The following is a 24742-nucleotide window of genomic DNA, read 5'->3' on the forward strand; positions in this document are numbered from 1 at the left end:
ATACAGTATTTTGGGTTTCTTTTTGCAGTTTTTAGTATCCAGCCCATAGGCTTGGCATGTATATATATGTATGTAGGCATGTATGTCTCCAATTGCGGCCTCATCGGCCAACTAATACTTTATTTTTTTTGGCTCGTCTACCTTTGTTTATATGGCTTATTGTTATTCAGGTCATGACTTTAACAGTCCAGGCTTAGAATTTCAGATGTTGTGCTGCTCGATCTGTTGGGCCCCAATTTAGTTAGCTAGTATGTTTAGTGGCTAACTCGATCGAATACAGTATCGAGTTCCAGTCGTGCCTCTACTAGTTTGGGGCGTGACAAACTTGGTCGACAAACTAGGTGAGGCACGACTGGCACTCGATACTATATTTGATCGAGTTAGCCAATAAACATACTAGTTAACTAAACTGGGGCCCAATAGATCGGGCAGCACAACATCTGAAATACTAAGTCTGGACCATTAAGGTCATGACCTAAATAACAATAAGCCATATAAACAAAGGTAGACGAGCCAAAATAATAAAGTACTAGCTGGTCGACGAGGCCGCGATTGGAGACATACATGCCTACACACATATATATACATGCCAAGCCTATGGGCTGGAGACTGAAAGCTACCAAAAGAAACTCAGAATATTGTGTCCACAATAGCCTCTAAGAGTGTCATAAGCACCGTCGAGACAAGGCCCCGACTATACCCAAACTTTATAACAAAAGTAACCATTCTATGAAAGCTCGAGGAAGAGGTGGAGCTTACCAACTCACAGCTGAACCCCGAAATCCTAGCGGAGGGGTCGATCAGAGTCCCTACCTAGATTTGCACGCACGAAACAAAAATGCAGTGTCCCCAGGCAACGGGACATCAGTACGAATAAAAATGTACTGGTATGTAAGGCAAACAGTAGAATCATACATATCTGATGTAAAAAAAAGTAATAGAGATAATACCTGACACTGAAACTCTGATAGCCTCCATGGCCGACATCCGATTTCATAGTAATCAAATATGCATGGTATGATCGTGTAATCGTATGTCGTGAATACATATATATTGATGCAAATGCATGACATACCCAACCAAATGCTAGCAATGGCGGTCTCTTCCGGTAGCTAACTGGTATCATATTGCCAACTTGTGGCCATCTGTACAATATATATAGTTTTTCGGGCAAATAGGCCCCTTATCTCCGATTATAGCTCGAAGTTCATGCATAATATGCCATGTATGATATGAACTTTGAATGCACATAATAGGCCATAACAAGAACTTAGCCAATCTTGGCTCATTGGTACTCTTATCCTCATGATCTCATAATCACCTTCGTATCGCATACAATTGTCTCGTGGAACCTCATATGTTTTCTTTGAATAAATAAACTTGAAAACTTAACTCGACTTTTAGAAAGATAACTTAACTCTAAAGATGTTCATAAAAAGCTTAAGGTGCTTCACTTAGTCCGTATACCTGATTTCTTGATATTTAGTAAAAGAAAGTATTTCAAAAATCAAGTGTTTTAGTAGTTTAAACATAAAAATTATATTTGAGATTTTTGGAAATCGACGTGTCACTTTAGAGATTTTAAGATACACTTTAACAAGGGAGAAGGACTGATCGCAAATACTAAATGCCTTTATTTTCTAGTCACACAACCCAAAGACGAATAAGAATTCACAAATATAGATATATAGTTAAGAAAGCCGAACAAATGACATATATAGATGTCGAATACCCTATTTAACCGAACGAGTGGAATATCAACCTAATAGCATCATGAAAATACTTCAGCTACGATCCCAATGCCTTTCACAGAAGGTCTTTCTAGCAATAGAATAGTAAAATATCACATTTGACGTCTTAGGAATTTCCCAGAATTCGTGCTAAAAGGAAGGACAGAGTTTAGCCTTAACATACCTCTCCAACGAACGTCCGAATGTCTGTAGTTCCTTCACGAAAGTTGTTCCTTACGTCCTAAGCTTCGAAAACACTATATATATATATATATATATGCAGCTTATACGCACCTATAAACAGTTCATAATTGAGTTTAAATCGGCAGATTTGCCATATGACCCTAACTTGACGAAATGTCCGTAGAACTTTGTAAAAACGATCATAAAAGAGTCCCAAAGTGATTACCTTGGAAAACCAAGTATAAAGCCTGAAGAACCAGCAAGAACAACAAATTCCTATCTTCCAAGAATAGCTCCAAACACAGCTAATAGAAGGGGGGAAACGATTGCAAAGCGTAGAGATTGCGTTTCTAGGCACGGGGGCAAATTTTAACGGTAGAAATCGTTAAAAACGCACCTTAATCACTCAAGAACACCATGTAACCTTCTCTTCAGCTTTATTACTGTTTTAGGACGAAAATGAAATGTTTTTAGGTCTGAAAAGTCAAATTTGCCGACTTATACTACTTGTTTGACCCGACCCGGTTCGCGACCCGATTTCAGCCTGGACAGTCCGCGGTAAAACAGTCATAACTTTTTACTCTGATGTCGGATTATGTGAGGTTTTTTTGGTTGTGAACTAGACTCATAGACCTTTGATTCGGTAGGTTGTGGGTCCCATAACTCTTTATATATTGGGAGAAATGATCTGATACATTTGACCCAAAGTTTAGAAAATTTATTAGAGAAATTTACGATAACTTTTGCCGACCTTTATTTCGCAACTTGCTTGATTCCAACACTTAGCATGTGACCAGTGTGATATTATAAAACCTCATAACACATTATTATTAGCATATTAGACACTTTTGGACTTATCCCACATGTGTAAATTAACTTAAACCTTCCGAACGCGCGGGGTGCCACCCGAGCCATTTCTTTAACCACGAACCTTTGTTTAAGGGATTCCTTTGACCTAAAGCTTTAGTTAGTTCCTTGATATTACCATACATTTTCAGTCTTATTCTCCCAATGTGCTATACCCAATCGTATATACCTAATATAACCACGCCACGTTACGTATATTACGTTAGAGAAGAGAAAAAAAAACACATGGGGTCTCACACTTTCTTCTATAAATAGAAGAGATTTCAGTTCATTATGTACATCAGTTTGAATTCGAATAATATATCGGTTTCTTTCTATACTTGTCTTTACTTTACAGTCATTATTTTATAACACGTTATCAGCACGAGACTCTGCCATCTCGAGCAAATACTTTGAAAGTATCTGAGGTACGAACTTTCTTTTTCTATATAATGTCAAATCTTTCTAAATATGAATTTGTAGCCCTAGATATATCGGGCAAAAGCTACATGTCTTGGGTGCTTGATGCTGAAATTCATCTTGATGCGATGGGTCTGGCAAACACCATCAAGGCTAAAAACCACGCATCAAACCAAGACCGTGTCAAAGTAATGATATTCTTACGCCATCACCTTGGTGAGGGCCTGAAAATGGAATATCTCACTATTAAAGATACAGTCATACTGTGGAATAATTTGAAAGATAGATATGACCACCTAAAGATGGTCGTTCTTCCACAGACACGTTATGATTGGACTTAAGGCTACAAGATTTTAAATCTATAAGTGAATATAATTCTGCTATGTTCAGAATTATTTCCCAATTGAAATTATGTGGTGATAATATTACTGATCATGATATGTTGGAGAAAACTTTCACCATTTTTCATGCCTTGAATATGCTCTTGCAGCAGCAATATCGAGAGATAGGATTTAAAAGGTATTCTTAACTTATCTCACATCTTCTTATAGCCGAGCAACATAATGGGCTATTAATGAAAAATCATGAAAGTCGACCTACTGGTTCTTGTCCATTCCGTGAAGTGGATGAGACGAACTTCCACCAAGCTAGACGTGAAAGAGGTAGTGGCCCCAGTCGTGGTCATGGCCGTGGTCGGGGAAGAAATTTTAATCATGGTAATAATAATGCACCAAAGAACTCTTCTCACCACCAGCAGTGGAAAAGGAAGGAACAAAAGCATGAAGCGGTGCAAACACCAAATGCAGAAAATGCATGCTATAGATATGGAGGAAAAGGGCACTGGTCACGTACATGTCGTACGCCAAAGCACCTGGTTGAGCTTTATCAAGCCTCCCTAAAGAAGACAGAGAAAAATGTTGAAGTTAATTTTATTTCTGAAGATAATTTAGACTTCACGCATTTGGATGTAACTGATTACCTTGCACTTCCAGAAAGAGAAACAAGTCATGTAATCTGTGATGAATCTGTAGAAATGTAAATATTTTAATTTTTGTTGTTCGTAATAGATATTATGATTATGTAATTGTTTTACATAAAGAAAAATTATGATTTGATAATGATGTTTACTATAATATATCTTATTTATATCATTTTGAAGAATATGGATAACATTACTAGATCAACTTAAACTCTAGCAAAATTTGCAAGAAATATACAAAAACTAGAAGTGATTATATTTAGTATATCTCATTGTTGTCACACCCCTTTTTTATAACCTCACTAAACCCTCTTTAAATAATAAAAAAGATTTGTAAAGCTCAAAAGGGTTTTTAATTAAAAAGTGACAAAATTGTGTTCAAAAGAAAATAACTCAGAGTCGCCACCTGACATTGGTTTCGATGTGTCAGGTCACCGTTTCTAAAATTATTTTCCTTTTAAAATACTTTGGACTCCAAACTAAGTCTGCACCAGAGATTCGAATAAGGGGATTCATTTGACTCGGAGAGAAAGTATTAGGCATTCCCTAAGTCCCGTAACTAGTACGGTTGCGCACATGATCAAGCTGGCTTTAAAGAATATTTTAATTGAGGCAAAGACACAAAAATAAAATAAACACACAAGAGGCTAGAGGTCATCCCCACCTAATAAAAGAGAAACGAAAATGAAAATAAAAATAAAAATACTAAGAGCTCTACTTTCAGCCTCCAAATACAAATACTTTGGGGCATACCCCGAATAAAATATATACAAATCCTTCGGGGTATTTCCCGGATAAATTTAACTAAGGGAACAACCTCCGACTCGAAACTAATCCTCCGGCTTGCCTACCCAAGTACTTATAACAACAGGAATTCTCAAAAAACCACCGAAAGGCTAAAATCTTAAAGCTGTATGGTAAATCCCACGTTCAAGGCATTTTACCCATTTAATTGGAACATTATCTCAACTATAAGATGAATTGAGAATTTTATTCGACTCAAACAATGAATTAGCACAATACTTCAAATACTTTTAATTTAAATCACTAAAACACATGATTATTTTGAATACCCTTATAAGTGAATTATGAAGACCTTTAAATGCTCATGCCATTACTTGCAGAAAGAAAAAGAAGTGCACAGAACACTTTACTTCATTTTATCAAAAACACCTCAAACAACTAATTGCAAATTCAATGTGAAAGCAGTATGAAACTAAATATTTGAATACAAGTTAAATTCACTCAAACTAGAAATTTTACTAAGGAATAAAACTTAAAGGAAGCTCAATCAACGCAACATAATTTTGGATCAAGGAATTAAACGAGATCATAGAAATCACTACTGATTTTAAGCTATCTTTTAACGGATCTCCTAAAGTTTGATTCACAATAATCCATATTAAGTTAAGGGAACAAAATGAACCTGTTGAAGCAAAAAAAAATTAATAGCGGCAGAAGAGATCAACAATTCCAAAGTTCGGATCTAAAAATTCATTTAAGAAGCAGCAATACAAACGAGTAGGAACCGCGAACCCCGGACGGGATCTCGAATCGGTACCGGAATCTTGAACCCAAACTCGATCTCAAACTCAAACTTTAAACAAATTCCATCTTCAAAACGAAAATTGAAACGTGAAGAGGGCAGAATACTTCTCCTTTCGCAGCTTAATTATCAAAAATCATAAACATTTTTTGACGGATGGAGGTTGACTGGATTTCCTATTTCTATATGTATGTGTATCTTTTAAATTTTGAGAGAGTGAATTTTAATAAAATCTAAAGTGGGGAGGCGTTAGGTTGTCGGCGGCGGCGATTGTGTGTGTGTTCCGTTAGGATTGGTGGCGGCGGCTGGTTGGTTAAAGAGATTAAGGGCTCGTTCTCCTTGGGTCTTTGTTTTTGGGTTTTGTTCCTTTATAATAATGAAAAATTCCAGACCCTTCCTCAATTGCTTGGAGAAAAGAAAAGAGATCACCGTGTGGTCCTATCAGTAAAAAAAATGCCATATTTCTGTATGCAATGTAAAAATGAATGGAATGTGTAGTGGTGTGACGTGGCAGGGAGTTAAGGCGAGGACAAGAATTGTGAATTTCTATTGTGTAAATGAATCCAAAAACGTGAGAGTAGGGAGCGTGAATCTTTGTGATTTTCATTTTTTGCTTTCTTTCTTATTCATTTAAAGGAATGGAAAAAATAAAACCATAAAATAAGAAAACCAACTAGATATAAATCTATATTTTTCTTTTTCTTTGACTTTCTTTAAAGATAAATTGCTAGATGAAAATACTAATTAGCTAAAATTAAAGAAAATATTTTTGTAATTTTTATTTTGTGATAAAATAAAATAAAAGGGTCAAAACTAGTTAAAATAGCGATATTAGACCTAAATAAATATTTAAATGCTAAAATATATAAAATTTCGAGGAGGGTCAAAAATTACATGTCTATAATTGTAATTATATTTTGTTAACTACCAGAAGTGGTATATGCATATGATCACCACAAGTGATAATTTAGGCTTTCTATGGTTACAATTGAAGATAAGCTACATAAATATTCTCTATATTAAATCCACGCCTCGATTTGCTCCTGAAGTAGCAAATATTTTAAAAGAGGTTGAGGCATCACAATTTGATGTGATTAATGCCCATTCAGATAACTATGTTCGATTTCCTGAAGGATGAGAACTTTTGATAATATTAATCCATTCTCTGAAGTGAATGTGGCAATATTAATAAATCTAGTAAATATGAACGCGCTCTTGATGTGAATATATTACAATTCACCTTCAGAAGAGGTAATATAATTAAGAGAATATATACTCAATATTTCGTATTTTGAATTTGCTCCTGAAGAAGTAACACAATTGAAATTGCCTCCTGAAGTAGGAAAATATTATGAAGAAGAGTTTTCTTGTACTTAAACAATTGTTTTACATTGTTTATTTGATTGTGATTTTCTTTCATGACACCAGAAGTGTATGAGCAATATTTGATAGTACAAAACGTATCAACAATTCCTGAAGAGCGAACTGTTTGCCTAGAAGACACATGACACCAGTGGTATCCGATAAATATTAGATTATGGATAATAAATGAAGGCTCTCGAAGATCTTATATACAAATATGTCATTCATATTATATGATAATGGTCAAAACATATGAAGTATTAAACCTGAAGTTTACTAATACAAATGACTATCATATTGAGACTACAAATGACTGGAAGATTGAAAATCTTCATGTTTCCGCGGTCATAAGGGGTAAAATAATATGTATGTGAGAAGTTACCCGCCTTATTCTTCAATTTATGTTATATCATGTATCACAGTAAATCAACAGTTTATTAATGCAAAAGCAGTCACGGTAAATCAGAAGTTTACTAATGCAAAAGTTTATGTCATAGTAAACCAGAAGTCTACTAAAAGATAGAACATGCCATGATAAACTTGAAGTTTTCATTTTCCATTTTTGAATGAGCTATTTAAGAATTCAGATAAGTATATATTGAAGAACTAGAAGATTCTTCAAGAATTCTCATGTGTTGCTTGTTCTCATAATAAATTGATTATACCAACAAAAGTTAGGACTAAGACTCCTGATTCTGAAATATATAAAAGGTGAATATGAGCTCATTCAGTTGTCATGTGAACCACTTATAGATGCATATATATGATGGTTACATGTATGTTTATTTTCAACCTGCAGTTTGGCATTTGAGATTGTTTTTCTCAATTAAGAGCATAACTTTCAAATTATGAAATCAAGACAGTTCATCTTGATAATACTGGTTTATATCCAAGCTGGTTTAACATTGAATACCTCCTACTAATGGCTAAACCATTGCTTATGAGAACGAAGCTTCATGTGTTGTTCTAAGATATTCTAAATTGCATGCATCACTTGTATGCATCAGATCAACAGTATATGATAAAGTCCTCCCCTCACAATTGGTTTAGGATCAGAAATCAAATATTTTTACTATCTTTTGATATGTAGTATATGATTAATTTCTCTACCACAATACACAAAGATATATTTCCCAAAGAAGATTGGGGATATATGTTAATTTTTCTAACATTTGGGGGATGGAATAAATAGTTGAAAAATATGTTATATGAATCGAATTATCATTAATATGATTCTCACTTAGAAGATAATTCAAGTCAAATGCCAGAAGCATTTGCTTATCCAAAATTTAATATCATATTTCAGCTACAAATGCTCCTATTAAAATTAAAGTCCCTGAAGGATAGAGTTTACTGTACGCATGAAGCGTGGTAGACCAATCGGTTCCAAAGGTAAAAATCCTTGAAAAATGGTAGGAGATAATGACCAAAATAATTATAATGAGGAGGAAATAAGCTCTAGAAGAGCCCACATATCATTTCATGAAACTCCCGAAGAAGTTCAGATACCTGAAAATAAAGAAAGTGATGAGATCTCAACAAGTTATGTCGCTTAGGAACTGACACAAAATGATCGTCGACGATATATTTGATACAATATAGTGCACAATATTGTAAAAGATTGTGAGGATCGGACCAGCAGTCCAGACACTTGAAGATGTCATACCATTTAGATACAAGTCTTAACCTATATGACTTATTTGACTAAATCTATATGAAGATCCTTGAAGGATTGAAAATGCCTGAAGCATATAATTCTCAGTCTTGAGAAATATACTTGATCAAATTATAAAGATCTTTGTACGATTTAAAGCAATCAGTGCGTGTGTGGTATAACCACCTCGGTAAATATTTGCTGAAAAAAGATTACATAAATGATGTTATTTGTTCATGTATTTTTATAAAGAAAATGTCATCAGAATTTGTTATACTTGATGTTTATGTTGATGACATAAAATTTGTTGAAACTCCAGAAGAGCTCCAAAAGGCAATTGAATATCTTAAGAAAGAATTTGAGATGAAAGATCTTGCAAAAATAAAAATTTGTCTTTGGTCTGCAAATTAAATATTTAGTAGACGAGATCTTTATCCATCAATTTGCCTATATAAAAAGGGTTTTTAAACGCTTTTTCATGGACAAAGCACACCCATTAAGTACATCAATGAGTGTTCGATCACTTGAAGTGAATAAGGATCTGTTCCGACCTCCAGAAGAGGATGATGAACTTCTTGGTCCTGAAATACTCTATCTCAGTGTGATTGTTATGCATTTATAAGTGGTGCAGATCGTATTGGTTATGCAGATACAAGATTAGAATGCGGAGACTCAAATATTTGAAACAAGGTTTTCATCAGGGGGAGTAAAATATACGACGCACTCTTTTTTCCTTACTAAGGTTTTTTCCCACAGGGTTTTCTTTATAAGGTTTTTAATGAGGCACCTAGCAATGCGTATTACTAAATATGTATACTCTTTTTCCTTCACTAGGATTTTTTTCCCATGTGGTTTTTCCTAGTAAGGTTTTAATGAGACACATTATCTTTTAATGAATATCCAAGGGGAGTGTTATAAATATATTATATTATGGATGTTCATTTAGTACTCTGTTGTAAATAAGCTTCCTGAAGAAGTTTATTCATATGGGACTCCGCCGTAAATATGTTTATCAATTTAGTACTTTATTGGAAATAAGCCTCCTGAAGAGCTTATCACTTCGGTACCCGGTTATGGATAAACATTAACCCCTGTAGAAGATTATCCATACCGGGCATAATAAGCTTATCCTTTCGATACTCCGTTATGGATAAATATTACCCTCAGTATAAGATTATCCATACCGGGTACAATGAGTTTATTCTTTCAGTACTCCGTTATGGATAAACATTACTCCAGTAGAAGATTATAATGAGCTTATCCTTTTAGTACTCCGTTATGGATAAACATTACTCTCAGTAGAAGATTATCCATATCTGGTATAGTAGCAACATACACATCAGCTCCCTTTCTTCTATAAATAGAAGAGATTTCAATTCATTATGTACATCAGTTTAAATTCAAATAATATATCAGGTTCTCTCTATACTTGTCTTTACTTTACGGTCTTTTTGTTATCTTTACGGTCTTTATTTTATAACAAAAAGGACCGTTTTCATACATTTTGATCTTTTATTCAACGTCTAGTCCAGACATCTTAAACTTTTTTCAGAAAAAGAACACTTATCTTCTTCAGATGTTACTTGAAACATGGTTAGTTTCTTCTAGTTTTTTTTTCTTTCCATCTACGTTATTATAGCCTTCTTAATTGTTTTAAAATTGGTAAATAATGGAAAGATCAAAGCCATCAAATGCTCCTTGAACACATGGTATAAATCAAATGTGCCATTAAGCATTATTGGGCAATCTTCTACTGGAGCAAATCCGGTCCCAAAATATTAGTACCATTTTCCATTTGTTTCTTTATCCAAGCCACACAGGAGAAGATGAGCACACTTTCTGTAATCACAAATAAATTATGTACTGTCAAATTTAGGTTCTACTAGGCTAAGTATAACAAAGAATTTTGCGTACCGAGAACAAAATATATCTTGAATGACAATTTACAATATTTGCGTACCCAGAGGAAAATCCAAACAGAAGAGAAAGGAAGAGCTAAAGAAAAGCCTAGCCACACCCGACGAGTATCCTTCTGTGCGAAGAGTAGGACTAGACAACAAACTTAGCCACGGTTAAAAAGATTAACCAACGAAAACAAACACAAATTCTTCTTGGTCACTTCTTCGAAGTTAGGGGGAGAGATCGGAGAACAATGGAACTTGCTGGCAAATTTTAAACTCATGGAATCCATTTTTGACCTTCTGGTCATCCATCTTTTATAATGGGTTATATGGATATGAGCAATATTTGATCCGCTTTAAATGAGTCAATTATACAACCTGTTTTTAAATGGGCAGTTTGGACGGATACTTGAAAATTTTATCCATTTTGCCAGCACTAATCATAATGAAAACTCACCTCCTTTAAACAAGAAAGTGCTTGATGAAGCATAAGAATCAATGCTTATAAAGGCCAAGCAGTGATTTCTCTCTCTCTTCAACTCTCTTCTTTGCAGCTTCCCTGGCCTTGCGTGCTGCTGCTTCCTCCTCAGTGACAACTTTTGGCTTCTCATTTTCCCTTTTTCTTTTGCTAACTGTCAGTGAAGAAGGTTTACCTTTAACAGATCTCATGGGATTTGGAGGGGTTGAAACAACACGCCCTGGTGGAGGACCACTTTGGGGAGCTTCTGTGCTTTTATTTTCTGAAGATCCAGCACTCATCATTGATACAGGTGCTTTCCCAAGAGGTTTCTTTGGGGCGGAGGTTGAAGAAACCTGAGTTGCAGCAAGTGCCTCTTCCTGTGTTACCCACCTACCTGTCATGTTTCAATCAATTAAACATGCTGCCGGAAAAAAGGAATGGGGTAGCTAAATGGGGCTTTGGGAAAGAAGATTTACCTAAAACATCCGTATAATAGAAGCCAGAGTTAGGATCATAGTGACATCCATTACTTTGATTGTAATAATAGCCTGATGAGCTGTCATACTCCCACTCTGGTATTACCAAAACAGTGTTAGCTCAAGCGTAATACTCAAGACAACATTAAGAAGACCAACATTTTAACTCAAACTTGAAATAAGTGGTGTAGATAGCCTAAATGTGGAAAGGGAGGACTCTAAGGTACATAAACCTTTGTATTGTCAATAGTTAGAATCCAACCTAGTATTGTTAATTTCCTACTTCACCAACCTTGTGTCACCTAAAACACTTGAAGAGAACTTGGCCACTAAAGCAAAATGAGCAAGCTCTTTCAGACATGAAATTTTTTACCCGCTCAAAAAGGTGTATCCAAAGCAAAAGGTAAATCATCTGGAAGTCAGAATAGTATACGCGAAAATGGAGAAAGACGTGATGTTTTTTCATATAGTCAATATCTCTTAATGACCGGATAAAGCAGTTCTGTGAAAAGAAGCGGATTAGTTAACTTTTCTATTGTTTTTGCATAACGTAATCAAGGTATTCTGTAGAAAGTGTGATATGCAGCACTGTATTTAACCAAGGTGGTCGCGAAGGAATTGCAAAGAACCAGCATTAGATACAAAAACCTTAGCAAACCAAAAACCAAGCAAGAAAAATGGAAAACTAATAGCAGAGATTATTTCTTTATACATGAAAGATAAGACACTTCTTTACCATTAACTATCCGTAATCCAGAAAGTTAAGTGGGAGAATCACTGAAATGTTATCAGTTACCAATTTAACTCATATGCAATTTAATTTATTGAATGTTTTTTTCCTTCTGAAGATTGGAAAATGATTAAAAACTATGAACTAATCATGACATATCTTTATTTTTATAGCCAATTTTTTTTTTTGGGGGAGAGTATCTCCACTTATAACCAATTAAACATAATGTTTCTAATTCAGAGTCAGCACAATTATAATATATAGTAAAAGGTGTAACGTAATAGAACAACAGATATTTTATATACCTTCAGATACAGCAGATCCCTTGGCAGAAGTTTGACCATTATCATGAGTAACCAATGCCTGTATGTTGGTACTTCTGGCCTCTTTAACTCGAGCCATATCCTTCTGGTAGCTGCGTTGGGCTTTCTGGCAAATAAAGAAAGACGTAATTAATCCATCACATTTTGTTTGGTTCATCCATTTCTCTTTCAAATTATAAAACAAGTCAAAACACAAAACTGGTCGGATTTATGTAAATACTTTTAACACAATAAAATAATTAATAGTTCCCGTGGAAGTTTAAGAGAACCCTATGTAATAAGAGTATGTCAATGAATCCAGAAACAAAACCTTATCTTAAAATGCATTTCCAAGTTAGAGAGGAAATGCATCTATGCCCTCCATACCCCCCCCCTAAACACACACAAAGGAGAAAGAGAGTTTCTTTTAAAAAAATTCAAAACTGATAAGTGAATACACAGACTGCAATGTTAACTGGTCTGTGCATCCAAAAGAGTAAATCTGCTTTCCAGGTATATATGAAAAGCCTTCAGGTTTAGACAAATACCACACACACAAAAAAAACAAAGTAAAAAACATTTACATATGCTGCACATAACCATTTTATCCTATTTTGGAAGGCAAATACTAACATCATTTTTTTCCATTCGAAGCCCCGGATATGCCATCCTTTGTACCAGAAAACTGAATCCCTGGTCAAAAATGTTTAACCTCATATGTTAACATATATTCCAATATAATAGCACTTACTGCTTCAATTTGCTCCAGTGCACGGGCTGCTTCTTTTAAATCTTTATCTTTTGCAGCTTTCTCTTGTCGCATTGTGCTGAGCCTATTGGCCACATTTTCCTTGTGACGTGTACCAAGGTCATGATTCCTAATGCTCGTAGGATTATTTGATATGAAGATTTTGCAGAAATCACACCATTTATTTCCTTGGCTAACCCAAAACTGTACAATGAGAAAAATAAGAATTAGCTAAAATAATATTTGCAAATCAATCACAAGAAACTGAACATCAGTATAATTATCTTGGGTTTCGTTAATCTGAAGTGGCAGGAAAAGGAAGTAGGAATCAAAGTTCAGTAAGTAAGCAGGTTAGGGAAACAGGAAATATGCACGATACTTTGGAAGAAGGCCGGATATTCTGAAATAGCACAAAACACATTAATAAAAAGGCAATTCTTAACTAATAAGCACGATAGTTTGGAAGAAGGCCGGATATTCTGAAATAGCACAAAACACATTAATAAAAAGGCAATACTTAACTAAATCAGAAACAAAAGCAACCCAAATAAAAGATGACTGAGGAAACAAAATACTTTATAATGGATGGAATGAAACTGTTGTAGTTATTCAAATTCCAAATGTTCGTAACTAAATATGACTATAGGAATGCCAGAAATTTCACTAATAGCTAATTTGCCAAATTTTGAAAACAAAAAAAAGGGAGTATGGCTTTTGATTTGTACAGGAAAAGAAAAAAAGAAGCAATCCCGTGACCCCACAAATTAATCCAAACACTACAAGCTTGTTTGAATGGTTGTTACATATCGTTTCATAATGTATCGTATCATATTGTAATATATTGTACTGTGTCATATGATGAATATAATGTTTGGATAGATTGTATCGCTTGCCATCATTTTATGATATCACACGCCATCAATATGAAGAATAAACTTGCAATATTATAAAGAAAAACTATGATACGAGGTAGAATTATAATATAAAAAGATAGGAAAAATGATAAAATAAGATTATTTAATAATGAAGGGCGAGATGAGAGGGGAAAAAAAAGGTAACGACGTGACCACACCAAATCAGTTGTTACATAAAGTGGCACTTTTTGTCGTTATGTAACGACAGATTTAACAATACAATACAATAAATTTATGTAACAATCAAAATAAATATTGTATTTAAAGTAACAATACGATACAACACAATAGGTAACAACCATCCAAACAAGTCACTAAATAAATGTGTCCAGCACAACTCCAAAAAACCAGTGAAGTGTGAAACAAAGTAGAAACGAAAGATAAAAATTGATGAGTTTAAATCTAGGGCCAAGTAAGCCAATAGAGAATATTAAACACCATAAGCAATACAGATGATATGAGACATGTGGGCGGATACATTGACACATAACACTTAACAACTGTACCATGAAAGAAGCATGAAGGAGGAGTCACTATAAGCAACCCCTGAGAAAGATAATCATCTGTGGTAACATTCCAAATCGAGATCATAAATTGAAAACATGCACAAATTCGACAGTGCTTTGCTCTGTGTTCTTTGAAAGAGGGTTTTACATTATTTGACCTGTCTTGCAACTAAAGGTGCATAACAAACTCAAATAGTAAACTCAATCATGACACCTTAGCCATTTTTCTAATGTTTCTAACATAGTTACAAAAGCATAAGTCAGAACTCTAAACCAAGTCATGTTCCCAAGATTACCAACCCAGAAACTCGAAAATATCAGTTTGCAAAATTGAGTCAGTTCTTCAATCAGGAGTACATAAAAGGTATCCATAATCAGTAATTCCAATCATCTACTTACAATTTATATGAATTTAGAATGAAACAGAAAAAAGATATCTAGAAGCTGCATGTAAAATTGCAAGAGTAGTAGAGTCATACCTCAGTCATGACTGCAACGGATATACGAATGGATTGAATGCAAAGAGCACACGAAGGAACGCTGATTCCCAGACTCAAATTTGTTTCGCTATTCAAAATCAACGGCCTTTTCTTCTAAACCCTACTCTTGAGCAAAATAAGGTAAAATTATTGAGGATCTTGACCCCAAAATTATTATTTTTTTTTTTAATTTTTAATTAAAAGGCTCGTATCGCGCCGGCCCGATCCGTTCTGAGAAATGGTTTGGTGCGTGTGAGAGAAGAACTGACACAAGTAGTCTCTTAATTTTTGGGTTGGTTAAAAATAATCCTTGAAAAAATGCACATGAGCTGTTTAGTCATCTATATTTTCCAAAACTGAGCAAATTTTGTACTTGTTATATTTATATCACACGTTTATAGTTATATTTCATAGAATTCGAAAAGCGTACATGCCGCTTAATTGAAAATTATCTTATATACTTTTCCCTATTCACTTTTCCTAATTTTTACCTCATGAAAAGTCTTTAATTATAAGATTTCAACAATAATGGATGTTATTGAGGGTTTGACATATATAAATATACATTCCTTTGTTACTTCATATAACTAAGGATCAAAGAAGTGAATGGTGTATTTAATTACATTGAATAAGAATTTTCTTTAGGTACAAGTAGGGAAAATGATTTCGGTCTAAGTTCATCATGATGGCTTCTTCAATTTAAACTACTCACGTGTTTATCACGAGTCAATTCAATAAAAGATAACATTATGTGTATTTTAGTAACTGATCACGCCCAACTCTAGTCCTAAAAAGGATAAGCGGTTGCTGCAAATATAATCCGGTCTAAAAGTCCGGAGTCGAATCCTACAGAGAACTAAGGCTTAACTATAGTTGTTTAATATCACTAAAAAGACAAGTTTGAACAATTTTCTAAATTATAAAAATTGAAATTTATATGTCTAACTAATTAACTAGCAAATACTAGAAAGCGGTAAAATTATCAACTAACGAGATAAAAGGTTGGAGACTAAATTAAGGAGGTTTAGAGTTATGATTTTTCCAATTGTCGGAATTCTTCCCGCTATGTTCCCTACAATTTTGCCTATGTATTCTCTACTGATCGTGAGCACTTTAGGTGCCGTAATTTTCTCTCGAGCAACTACAATAATTTACTAGACATATTCTCTCGAACTACGCCAGTTGGCTTCATCTAACCGCTCACTATGACCACTTCAAGGTTTTGTTATTTCTAAACCTACCTTTAAACTCACTGTATTGATTTCTCACAAACGTTAGAAGTGACGTCGTTCAACAACTATCTAAATATGTATCTTTTCTCAAGCAACACATAATAAATAGGCACAGTCAATCGATGGCCATTCAATCAACTAAAATAAGCACATAGTTGAACAAATAGATAAATTCAAAGGCTAAATTATATCAAAACATAACAAGAATTCATCATCCAAGAGGCTCCATCAAAATCCTAGATAACAAATTAGCTATTCATAATGGTATGCAAAAAATACACAACTAGAATTCATAACCAATAATGGAAATAGGAAGAAGGAAGTGAAATACTCGTAGAAGAATTCTCCGCCTTCCTCCTAATGTGTTCTTGCCTCCTTAGGTCGAATATCTGGTCTCCTTAGCCTCCTTAGGTCTAAATTATGCTCAAAGTATGTCAAAGGTCTTCAAAATATCGTTTTTCTGTGTATATATACCAAGTAGGGTCGGGCCAAAACAATTATACTTTCTCTTACACGAAAAATGATATTTTTCCAGGTCAGGACGTCCGCGGATTCTACTGTGGACTATTTGGAATTTTGAGAAACGTAAAAACATAAAAGTTGTAGCCCTTTGAATTAGCTTTCCAATCATATATTGTGGAGCCCAAATGGAGTTCTGAACGAAAAGTTATGTGCATTTTATTAGATAATGCGCAATATGCCTACTCGATTCTTCGTTCGTTCTTAACTATCGAATTTCCGAACACGATCTCGGCTTAATTCATTGGGCTTTTACTCAGACTTCAAAGTTCCAAATCACATAAATTCATTCCATAACATCTGCATAGCTCGGAATCACTCCTACAAGGCATAAGACACACAATTAGTGCAAAACATTAGCGATTAAAACTCAAACCCAATTGAAGTACAGTGAATTAAAATGTAATAATCGACGAAAATACGTAATTATAGCCTATCATCAATACTAATGAGCAAAGGTGCTCAATTTTGGTAAACATAAAAGGACTAAAACCGTTCAAGTGTTTATTTAAAAGGACTATTTTAAATCAAAGCCCGAAGATAAGGGACTAGGTTTAGAATTTTCTTCCTTCCGACACCAATTCAATGGTGTTCTGTGTAGATATACTCCCAAATGCAAATCCAGACACGCCAAAGGGAGAAGTAAGATGGCTACCGCAGGCAGTGGAGGAAAGGAGGTACCGAAGATAGTATGGAACGAGAGAGTAGGAAGATTCGAGACGGAGGACAAGGAAGCCTTTTTGGAGTACGAGCTGAGAAACAAAGTGATCATGGACATTCTCCATACCTATGTCCCTCCTAGCAAGCGCGGATTAGGGCTCGCTTCTCATCTTTGTGTTGCCGCTTTTTCTCACGCCCAATCCCATTCCCTACACGTCATTCCCTCCTGTTCTTACGTCTCTGTGAGTCTCCTTTGGTCTTTTATTTATTTTGTTTCCTGGATTTTGCAAATTGTGCATTTTGCGTCCTGAGTTTATTAATTTCCATATGAATGTTGTCCTTTTATTTAATAATCTTTTTGATTCTTAAATTTCTTGCTCTGCTGATACCTACTTCAACTGTTAAAATTCAAGTAGATAGGTCTTTTTTTAATCTGTCTTTTGCTTTGTTAAACTATAGCCTATAAGCAAAAAATGGCACACCTAATTAATGGAAGGGGTACTGCTATACAAGTTACTCGTGTGTCCTACTATGCATATCAACTTCTCTTTAAGCTGTACAGCTTATATTTTTCTTTCTAACATGTTCTTTGGTTTAGTTTCCAATATTATGTCATGCACTTATGTTTCCTGAAAATACAAGATGCAACTTTTTTTACCCGACGAGTTCTTTTTATCCATAATATTGCTTTTGACTGTTAGTTTTAGTTAAAAGCTATTGCTCTTTGTTAAAACTAGCTACAAAAAACTATGTTTCTCTCTCTCTCTCTGCTTCCGCTTTCTAACCAAGACAGCCTGCAATAATTCAAGTTGATTTCTTCCTCCGATGCACCAGCTGATATTAGTTTGAGGTACAACCAAAGGTGACTGACAATTTTACTGCAGTTGCACATTAAAAGGAGGGACGAGGAAAAAAACTGATGTTTTGATGACCTTATGTCCTTATAAATTAAAGAAATAGAAAATCGTGTTTACTCTGCGACCTTATGTCCTTAGGTGTCATGGTTGATCATTTGTAGCTGTCTAAACTACTGAAAATGAACACAAGTTTACAGACCCTCAAAGAATCTCAAATGGTCTTCAAATGTCTCTCCATTTCGGATTTTGGAGATAGATCCATCCTCTTGTACCCAATACTCTGGGACCTTATGTCCTTATAAATTAAAGAAATAGAAGATTGTGTTTAAATTGGAGAGAAACCTTGACTAAAAAGATAGTCCTATTTTCCTGTAAAAGATCACAAGTGAGTGTCCTCTCATCCTCTTGCGCTAGTCAACATTCAAGCCAAAACTGATATTATTTGGCATCATATCCTGCATAGTTACCGACTATTTTATCATACAAACAACGCCAACAATTAAGAGCTTTAGGTGGAACAAGATCTATCTCAAATCTTGAAGGTCTTTCACCGACATGTTATCAAAGGAAAGAATTAACATAGATGCTTGCAACTCTTCTCATAAACATCTGAATTTGGCATCGGGAACTTATTTACAAGCTCATCCCCTTTGTCCCTCCTTATGATAAGATCTGCAACAATAGCAGTCATCTGAGCTCCAACCTGCTTGATTTCATTAAACTGCTTCCTTAATGATTCACAAACAAACACCAACGTATTGCAGTGGGTACAGTAATCTTAGAAGTGGTGCTCCTCACCACTTCCCTCCCCCTTTCCATGGATAAATAAAGGATGAGTCACCAGAACATAGTCCTGGCTTGAAGAATTAGTTGCCTGTGTCTTCTCATTCTGTAGATTTCAACAGAGAGATTGGTCGCTGTAGCTGTTAAATATCAAAGGTGAACTCTCCCACAGATCTTTGGTCTAGTGGTAAGAGCGCCACGTGTGAAGTGTGGATTAACCGCACATCACGAGTTCGAATCCTAGTCGGATACAAAGCCTGGTATTTAAGTGGAGAAGGGTAGTAGAGGGGCAAGCTCGTTATTCACTGAGGTTCAAACCATGTGGCATGCGCCAGCTGACACCTTGGGAACTCTTGGTTATCAAAAATCAATCATGAACTCTGCTGTGATCTTTTTGTATAGAATCCTAGTTGTAACTTTTCTTGGCATAATTTCAGTTCCAAGTTAAGAACCAGTTGCATGATATGGACTTGCTCTTATTTTAGTTGGTAATATTATTATTACAGTTACATTATCCTACTAAAAAATAACTAGGATTTACTTATTCATGTATGAATTTTGTTTAACTAGAAAATATGGCCTCCTTCCAAGTTCAAACCAAATAGTGATCTAAGTTGTTCTTTCCTTTTCTTTTTCTTTTTTGATAAAGAGTGATCTAAGTTGCTCTTAACAATAATTTTTCAGTTCCTCCAGGCATAGTTGTATTTTCCATGGCTGGCTTCAGTATTTTATCATAGATTAGATTAGTATAAACAAAATCAAGGCGTTTCGGTCAGTGTCTCATTTAAAAGCTGCATTATTGCTGTAAGGCTGAACTAATGTATTGTTCCTCATGCAGGATACATTCCTTCCAAGGAACCCTTCTTGGAATTCTATTTTGCACAAAGAGGACCTGAAATCTCACATTTGAAGCAGCATGTTGTTTCTCTCTGAATTATTACCTCTTGCGCTTCTGCTTAATGGAGTCTTCATTGTGTGCGAATTGGTTGATGTAGGAGCAAAAGATCCAGCCCTTGTAAGCGTAGGCAAGCAAACTCACGCTGGGTTCTGTTGTACTATCTGTCTCGTATATGTACAGTATAGTAGAGTGTTTTGCTATAAATTGGATCCATTTCCTGCTTTCGATGAACCAATGGCAAAGCTCAGAGTTTATAATAACATACCTCTCAAGTACAACTCTGTGTTTTCACTCTCATAATTGATTGGATTTTGCTCCTCTAATTCTCCCTTGACTTCCAAGTATGTCTCTCTGTGCGCAATAGGCCCCTCGCTACTTTAATATAGGCATCTACCTATCTCTGTGTCTTTTGCTATTGGCAATGAGCAGTGAGCACTAAGTAAAAGCATTTTATGTTTAACGAAACAATAGCCCGGCTTTTGCTTACTATAAGTGGTGTGGCATGAAACAATCAGCTAAAGGACTGACCAGCTACATATCTCAACACAAATAAGTAAAATGAGACAAGAATAACAATATTTAAAATTATTCAGAGGCAAAACTTTAAAATTTTATGCCCTCGTTTTGTTACTTTTTATTTTATACTTTCAAATGTTCTTTATAGTTTGAGATTACGGGCAATTGAACTAATAACGTTGTTTTGCTATCCTTAAAAGACCAAAAAAAAAGGATATAATTTCTATCCAACCAGATCAAATTGAAGTTATATAGGTCAAAATCGAAGAGAAAATTAAACTGTACCAAATTTAATTTAATATGGTAGTAATATAATATTTAGGAAATTGAATATAGAAAATACCAAATTGAAATAATTAAAAACCGAACCAATAGCACTAATTAAAGTGCAAGAACTCGTTCAATTTAATTTTGTTTACCAACTAAAACAATGAAACTGGGCTTGTTTGATACATTTGTGAAACTACGAGGACTTATTTGCTCTTTTATCGTAATTATTCCACCCCCTTCTCGTAGCCTGATTCTGATATGAAGTGGCTTGATTGACATTTGCCGCCGGTGACTCCAACCTGTCGGTGTTCTCCGGCGAAATCGACAGTCAACCTCCTCCATCTCCCTCTCTGTAAACAATGGATCAATCTTTTCTGCTGATGCTAACAAATCTTCTTCACCTTCAGAACCACCTTGACCCTACCACCTCTCTCCTCTCCGATTCCAGCTCCTCTTATTCTTCCTCCATCGCTTCACCCACCTCCCCTACTTCCCTCCTCACCTCCACCTCTGCCGCCCCTCTCCTCTTCTTCACCATCGCCTCTGTTCTCTCTTACCTAGCCACCCACCACTCACCCAACAAAAAACCCAAAACTTCACCTAATAACGACAACAACAACCCCTCTTCTCCGTCTCACGCCGCCGCTGCCGCCGAATTCTCCGTCTCGGCCTTCCGTGCTCTCTCCACTGAACATATTTGGGCCATGGAAGCTCCTCTCCGTGACGCTCAGTGGCGTTCCCTGTACGGCTTATCATATCCAGTTTTCACCACCGTTGTCGATAAGCTGAAACCCTACATTACCCAGTCCCAACTTTCTCTCCCGTCTGATTACGCTGTTGCTATGGTACTTTCTAGACTCTTCCACGGCTTTTCTGCTAAAACCCTAGCTACCCGTTATGGTCTTGAACCTTACCTGATCTCGAAAATTACTAACATGGTCACCCGCCTCTTGGCTACTAAGCTTTACCCTGAATTTATCAAGATTCCGGTGAGTCGCCGCCGTCTTGTGGAGACCACTCAAGGGTTTCAAGAGCTGACTTCACTCCCTAATATATGTGGAGCTATTGATGGAACGGCTGTTAGGCTGCAGCATCTTCCGTCAGACACTGTTAACTCTTCTATGTACTTTAGTAAATATGGATTCCCCTCCGTATTGCTTCAGGTTGTTGCTGATCACAAGAAGATATTTTGGGATGTTTGTGTGAAAGCCCCAGGTGGATTTGACGATGCTACACATTTTAGGGATAGTTTGTTGTATAATAGGTTGATTTCCGGTGATATTGTTTGGGACAAAGGGGTTAATGTTAGGGGACAACATGTGAGGCCTTATATTGTTGGGGACTGGTGTTTTCCTTTGTTGTCTTTTTTGCTCACTCCGTTTTCATGGAATAGGACTGGTTCGCCTGCTCAAAACGCGTACGATGAGGGCTTGATGAAGGGGAGGAAGATGGTTGAGGAAGCTATAGGTTTGTTGAAGGGGAGGTGGAAAATTCTTCAGAATTTGAATGTGGGACTAAGTCATGCGCCACAAACGATTGTTGCTTGTTGTGTGTTGCATAACTTGTGTCAGATTGCGAGGGAGCCGGAGCCAGAGCTTTGGAGGGAGCCAGAAGAGAATGGTTCCCCTCCAAGGGTGTTAGAGAACGAGAAGTCATTCTATTATTATGGTGAAAGCTTGAGGCAGGCCTTGGCTGATGATCTATATCAACGCCTATCTTTGAGATGAAAGAATTTACCAGGAGGAGGGGAAATCTTCTAATGCGTTGCTTTGATGTAAGGATAAGTTTACTACTTGTTAATTCTAGTTTTTGGTTCCTGCTAGCTGATATTGCTCTTTGACAAACCTTAAGGGGTAGGAAAGATCCTCTTTTTACTGAGCAGTACCTGTAGTCTAGTTGATAACCTTGAACTACCTCAAGGATTCGGTTTGTTTGATTCCTGTGAGGCATAGTTGCTGCTTTTTAAATCTTATGTTGAATGAAAAATATAGTAAGATCTACGTCTTTTCTGTAAATCATTGAGATATGTGGCTTTATGCAGCTACAATTTTCACCTTGTCTAATTGTTAGTTTGAGTTATGACCTTCTGATTGCACAAATTTCTGGATTTACCAACCTCAAAGAACGGGATCCCAGATCATCAACCTAATGCGGACTTGTGTTCTTTTTTGCTTCCTTTTCTGAGGACGGTGGTGTCTGGACCAGCTTGCTCGCTATATACTTTTTTTCTTTTCTTTTAGTGACAGTGATCGAATTGCTTCCACTTTGGCCCATGCTTCAGTCGTCCTTAACTTTTGAATGCATGAAAAACTGCTCATAGACAAGTCCTCTAGCATTGTATCAGCTACAATACTGAAATTAAGTGTGAGCTAGAATGGAAATTTTCTACCTCAGCAAAGAGATGCGAAACTTGGTGCAACTCAGGTGTTGCATACCTTCTGGTTCACATTAGTTATTCTAGCTGGGTATATTCAATGTTATTGTCTTATTGAGAATCTGATACTTACCTAAAACTTTTGTCAAAATATACTTACCTAAACATCAGAAAAAGTAAAAACTTAGAGGCAATGTGCTGTTCTTGTATGTATGTTCCAATATGTTCAATAGGAACTGTTTCTTTTCCAAGTGCCATTTGTTACCCTTTTATCAGGAAGTGCCATTTGTGACTTCCTATTGTTCTCCTTTGTTTATGATTCTTAGAAGTTAAAAAGTTGTGTTGAACACACTGCGAACAGGAAAGAACGTCTTCAAAAGAGAATGGTTCCCCTCCAAGGGTGTTAGAGGATGAGCTACACTCATTTGAACCAGATAATGTTTGGGTTGTAAAATTACAAGTCTCATTTTCTTTGATATATTGTTGATTAACCTATTCATCATATAGGACCTGACAGTTTGGTTTTAAGGCAAGTTTAAGTTGGATTTCCTGGTCAGAAGTCAAAAAAGAGATTTGAATTTGCTTTTCAATTCTGTAATATGTTGAATCAATTCTTGTTTTTGTTTTTCGCCCTTTTGTTTCTTGGGGGTTAGAGAGTTGAGGCCGGGGAGCTAATGCAGTTAACGGAAGTGGGAAATGTCTGTTTCTACTTTCTGTTGACATGCTCCAGATATAGACAATGTAATTCAGGACATTGTTTGGGAAATTACAGTTAGGTACTCATATTAGAAAGAAGTAAAGGAAGAATGTGTTAACGTGCTTGCTGGAATTGTGTGCTAGCTAGGAGAAGTTTCAAGTGAAATATCTCATTGATGGACATTTTATGAAAAACAGAAAGCGTTATTGTCAAGAGATGCCCGTTTGATTTAATTGGTTCCGAAAAAGTTTGACTTTTATAGTGAAGTGTTGTTATATAGGGATGTTGTTCTAGAGATGTCTGACTATACCAGAAACAATAACGTCTGGATTTATTTATTTTTCCTAAAGAAAAAAAATAGTTTTGGGAAAAGGGCCAAATATACCCTTCTACTTTCAGATATTGTTTATATTTAACCTCCGTTATATTATCGGATCAAATTTATCCCTACAATCAATAAACTTTTAAAAATTACCCCTCAGTCCGTCAGGTGATCGAGAATCTCCCAAATTATTTTAATTAAGTCATTGATTCTTCTTTTTGGTCCACTATTTTCGAAATAATTGGCATTTACCTACTTTTTGAATTGGAGAAAAAAATATTAAATAATACAACCGAATAAACAAAGTATAGTAAATTGAAAAATCTAAATTAGGTAGCTTTTCTAAATTCTAAAAATATTTACAACATCCCAATTTTA

The 24742-nt window shown here is 35.6% G+C and overlaps 3 protein-coding genes and 1 long non-coding RNA gene across 5 annotated transcripts; 2 read left to right on the forward strand and 2 right to left on the reverse strand.

The window, feature by feature from the left end:
* Window positions 1-3574: 3574 nt before the first annotated feature.
* Window positions 3575-6245, reverse strand: LOC142161933 (uncharacterized). The gene is made up of 2 exons (XR_012693694.1): window positions 4159-6245; window positions 3575-4074 (listed from the first exon to the last, which is right to left on the reverse strand). It is a non-coding gene; the product is annotated as an uncharacterized LOC142161933 (long non-coding RNA).
* A 4712-nt stretch (window positions 6246-10957) lies between these two features.
* LOC107814004 (zinc finger protein ZOP1-like) lies at window positions 10958-15467 on the reverse strand. 2 transcript variants are annotated; one of them, XM_016639413.2, is made up of 5 exons: window positions 15237-15467; window positions 13223-13541; window positions 12593-12716; window positions 11558-11653; window positions 10958-11475 (listed from the first exon to the last, which is right to left on the reverse strand). In XM_016639413.2, the coding sequence occupies exons 2-5, from the start codon at window positions 13304-13306 to the stop codon at window positions 11117-11119; spliced, it is 663 nt and encodes a 220-aa protein (XP_016494899.1). In that variant the 5' UTR covers window positions 13307-13541; window positions 15237-15467; the 3' UTR covers window positions 10958-11116. The 2 variants fall into 2 exon arrangements, with proteins under 2 accessions (XP_016494899.1, XP_016494840.1); XM_016639354.2 differs by having other exon boundaries at window positions 13341-13541; window positions 15237-15403.
* Window positions 15468-17564: 2097 nt separating this feature from the next.
* Window positions 17565-20508, forward strand: LOC107813917 (acetyltransferase At1g77540). The gene is made up of 2 exons (XM_016639267.2): window positions 17565-17889; window positions 20126-20508. The coding sequence occupies exons 1-2, from the start codon at window positions 17635-17637 to the stop codon at window positions 20195-20197; spliced, it is 327 nt and encodes a 108-aa protein (XP_016494753.1). The 5' UTR covers window positions 17565-17634; the 3' UTR covers window positions 20198-20508.
* A 622-nt stretch (window positions 20509-21130) lies between these two features.
* Window positions 21131-23053, forward strand: LOC107813828 (protein ANTAGONIST OF LIKE HETEROCHROMATIN PROTEIN 1-like). Its single transcript, XM_016639169.2, has one exon. The coding sequence runs from the start codon at window positions 21331-21333 to the stop codon at window positions 22696-22698; it is 1368 nt and encodes a 455-aa protein (XP_016494655.1). The 5' UTR covers window positions 21131-21330; the 3' UTR covers window positions 22699-23053.
* The last annotated feature ends 1689 nt before the right edge of the window (window positions 23054-24742 follow it).

This window comes from Nicotiana tabacum, chromosome 7 (genome assembly GCF_000715075.1).
Source record: "Nicotiana tabacum cultivar K326 chromosome 7, ASM71507v2, whole genome shotgun sequence".
Classification (NCBI taxonomy): Eukaryota; Viridiplantae; Streptophyta; class Magnoliopsida; order Solanales; family Solanaceae; genus Nicotiana; species Nicotiana tabacum.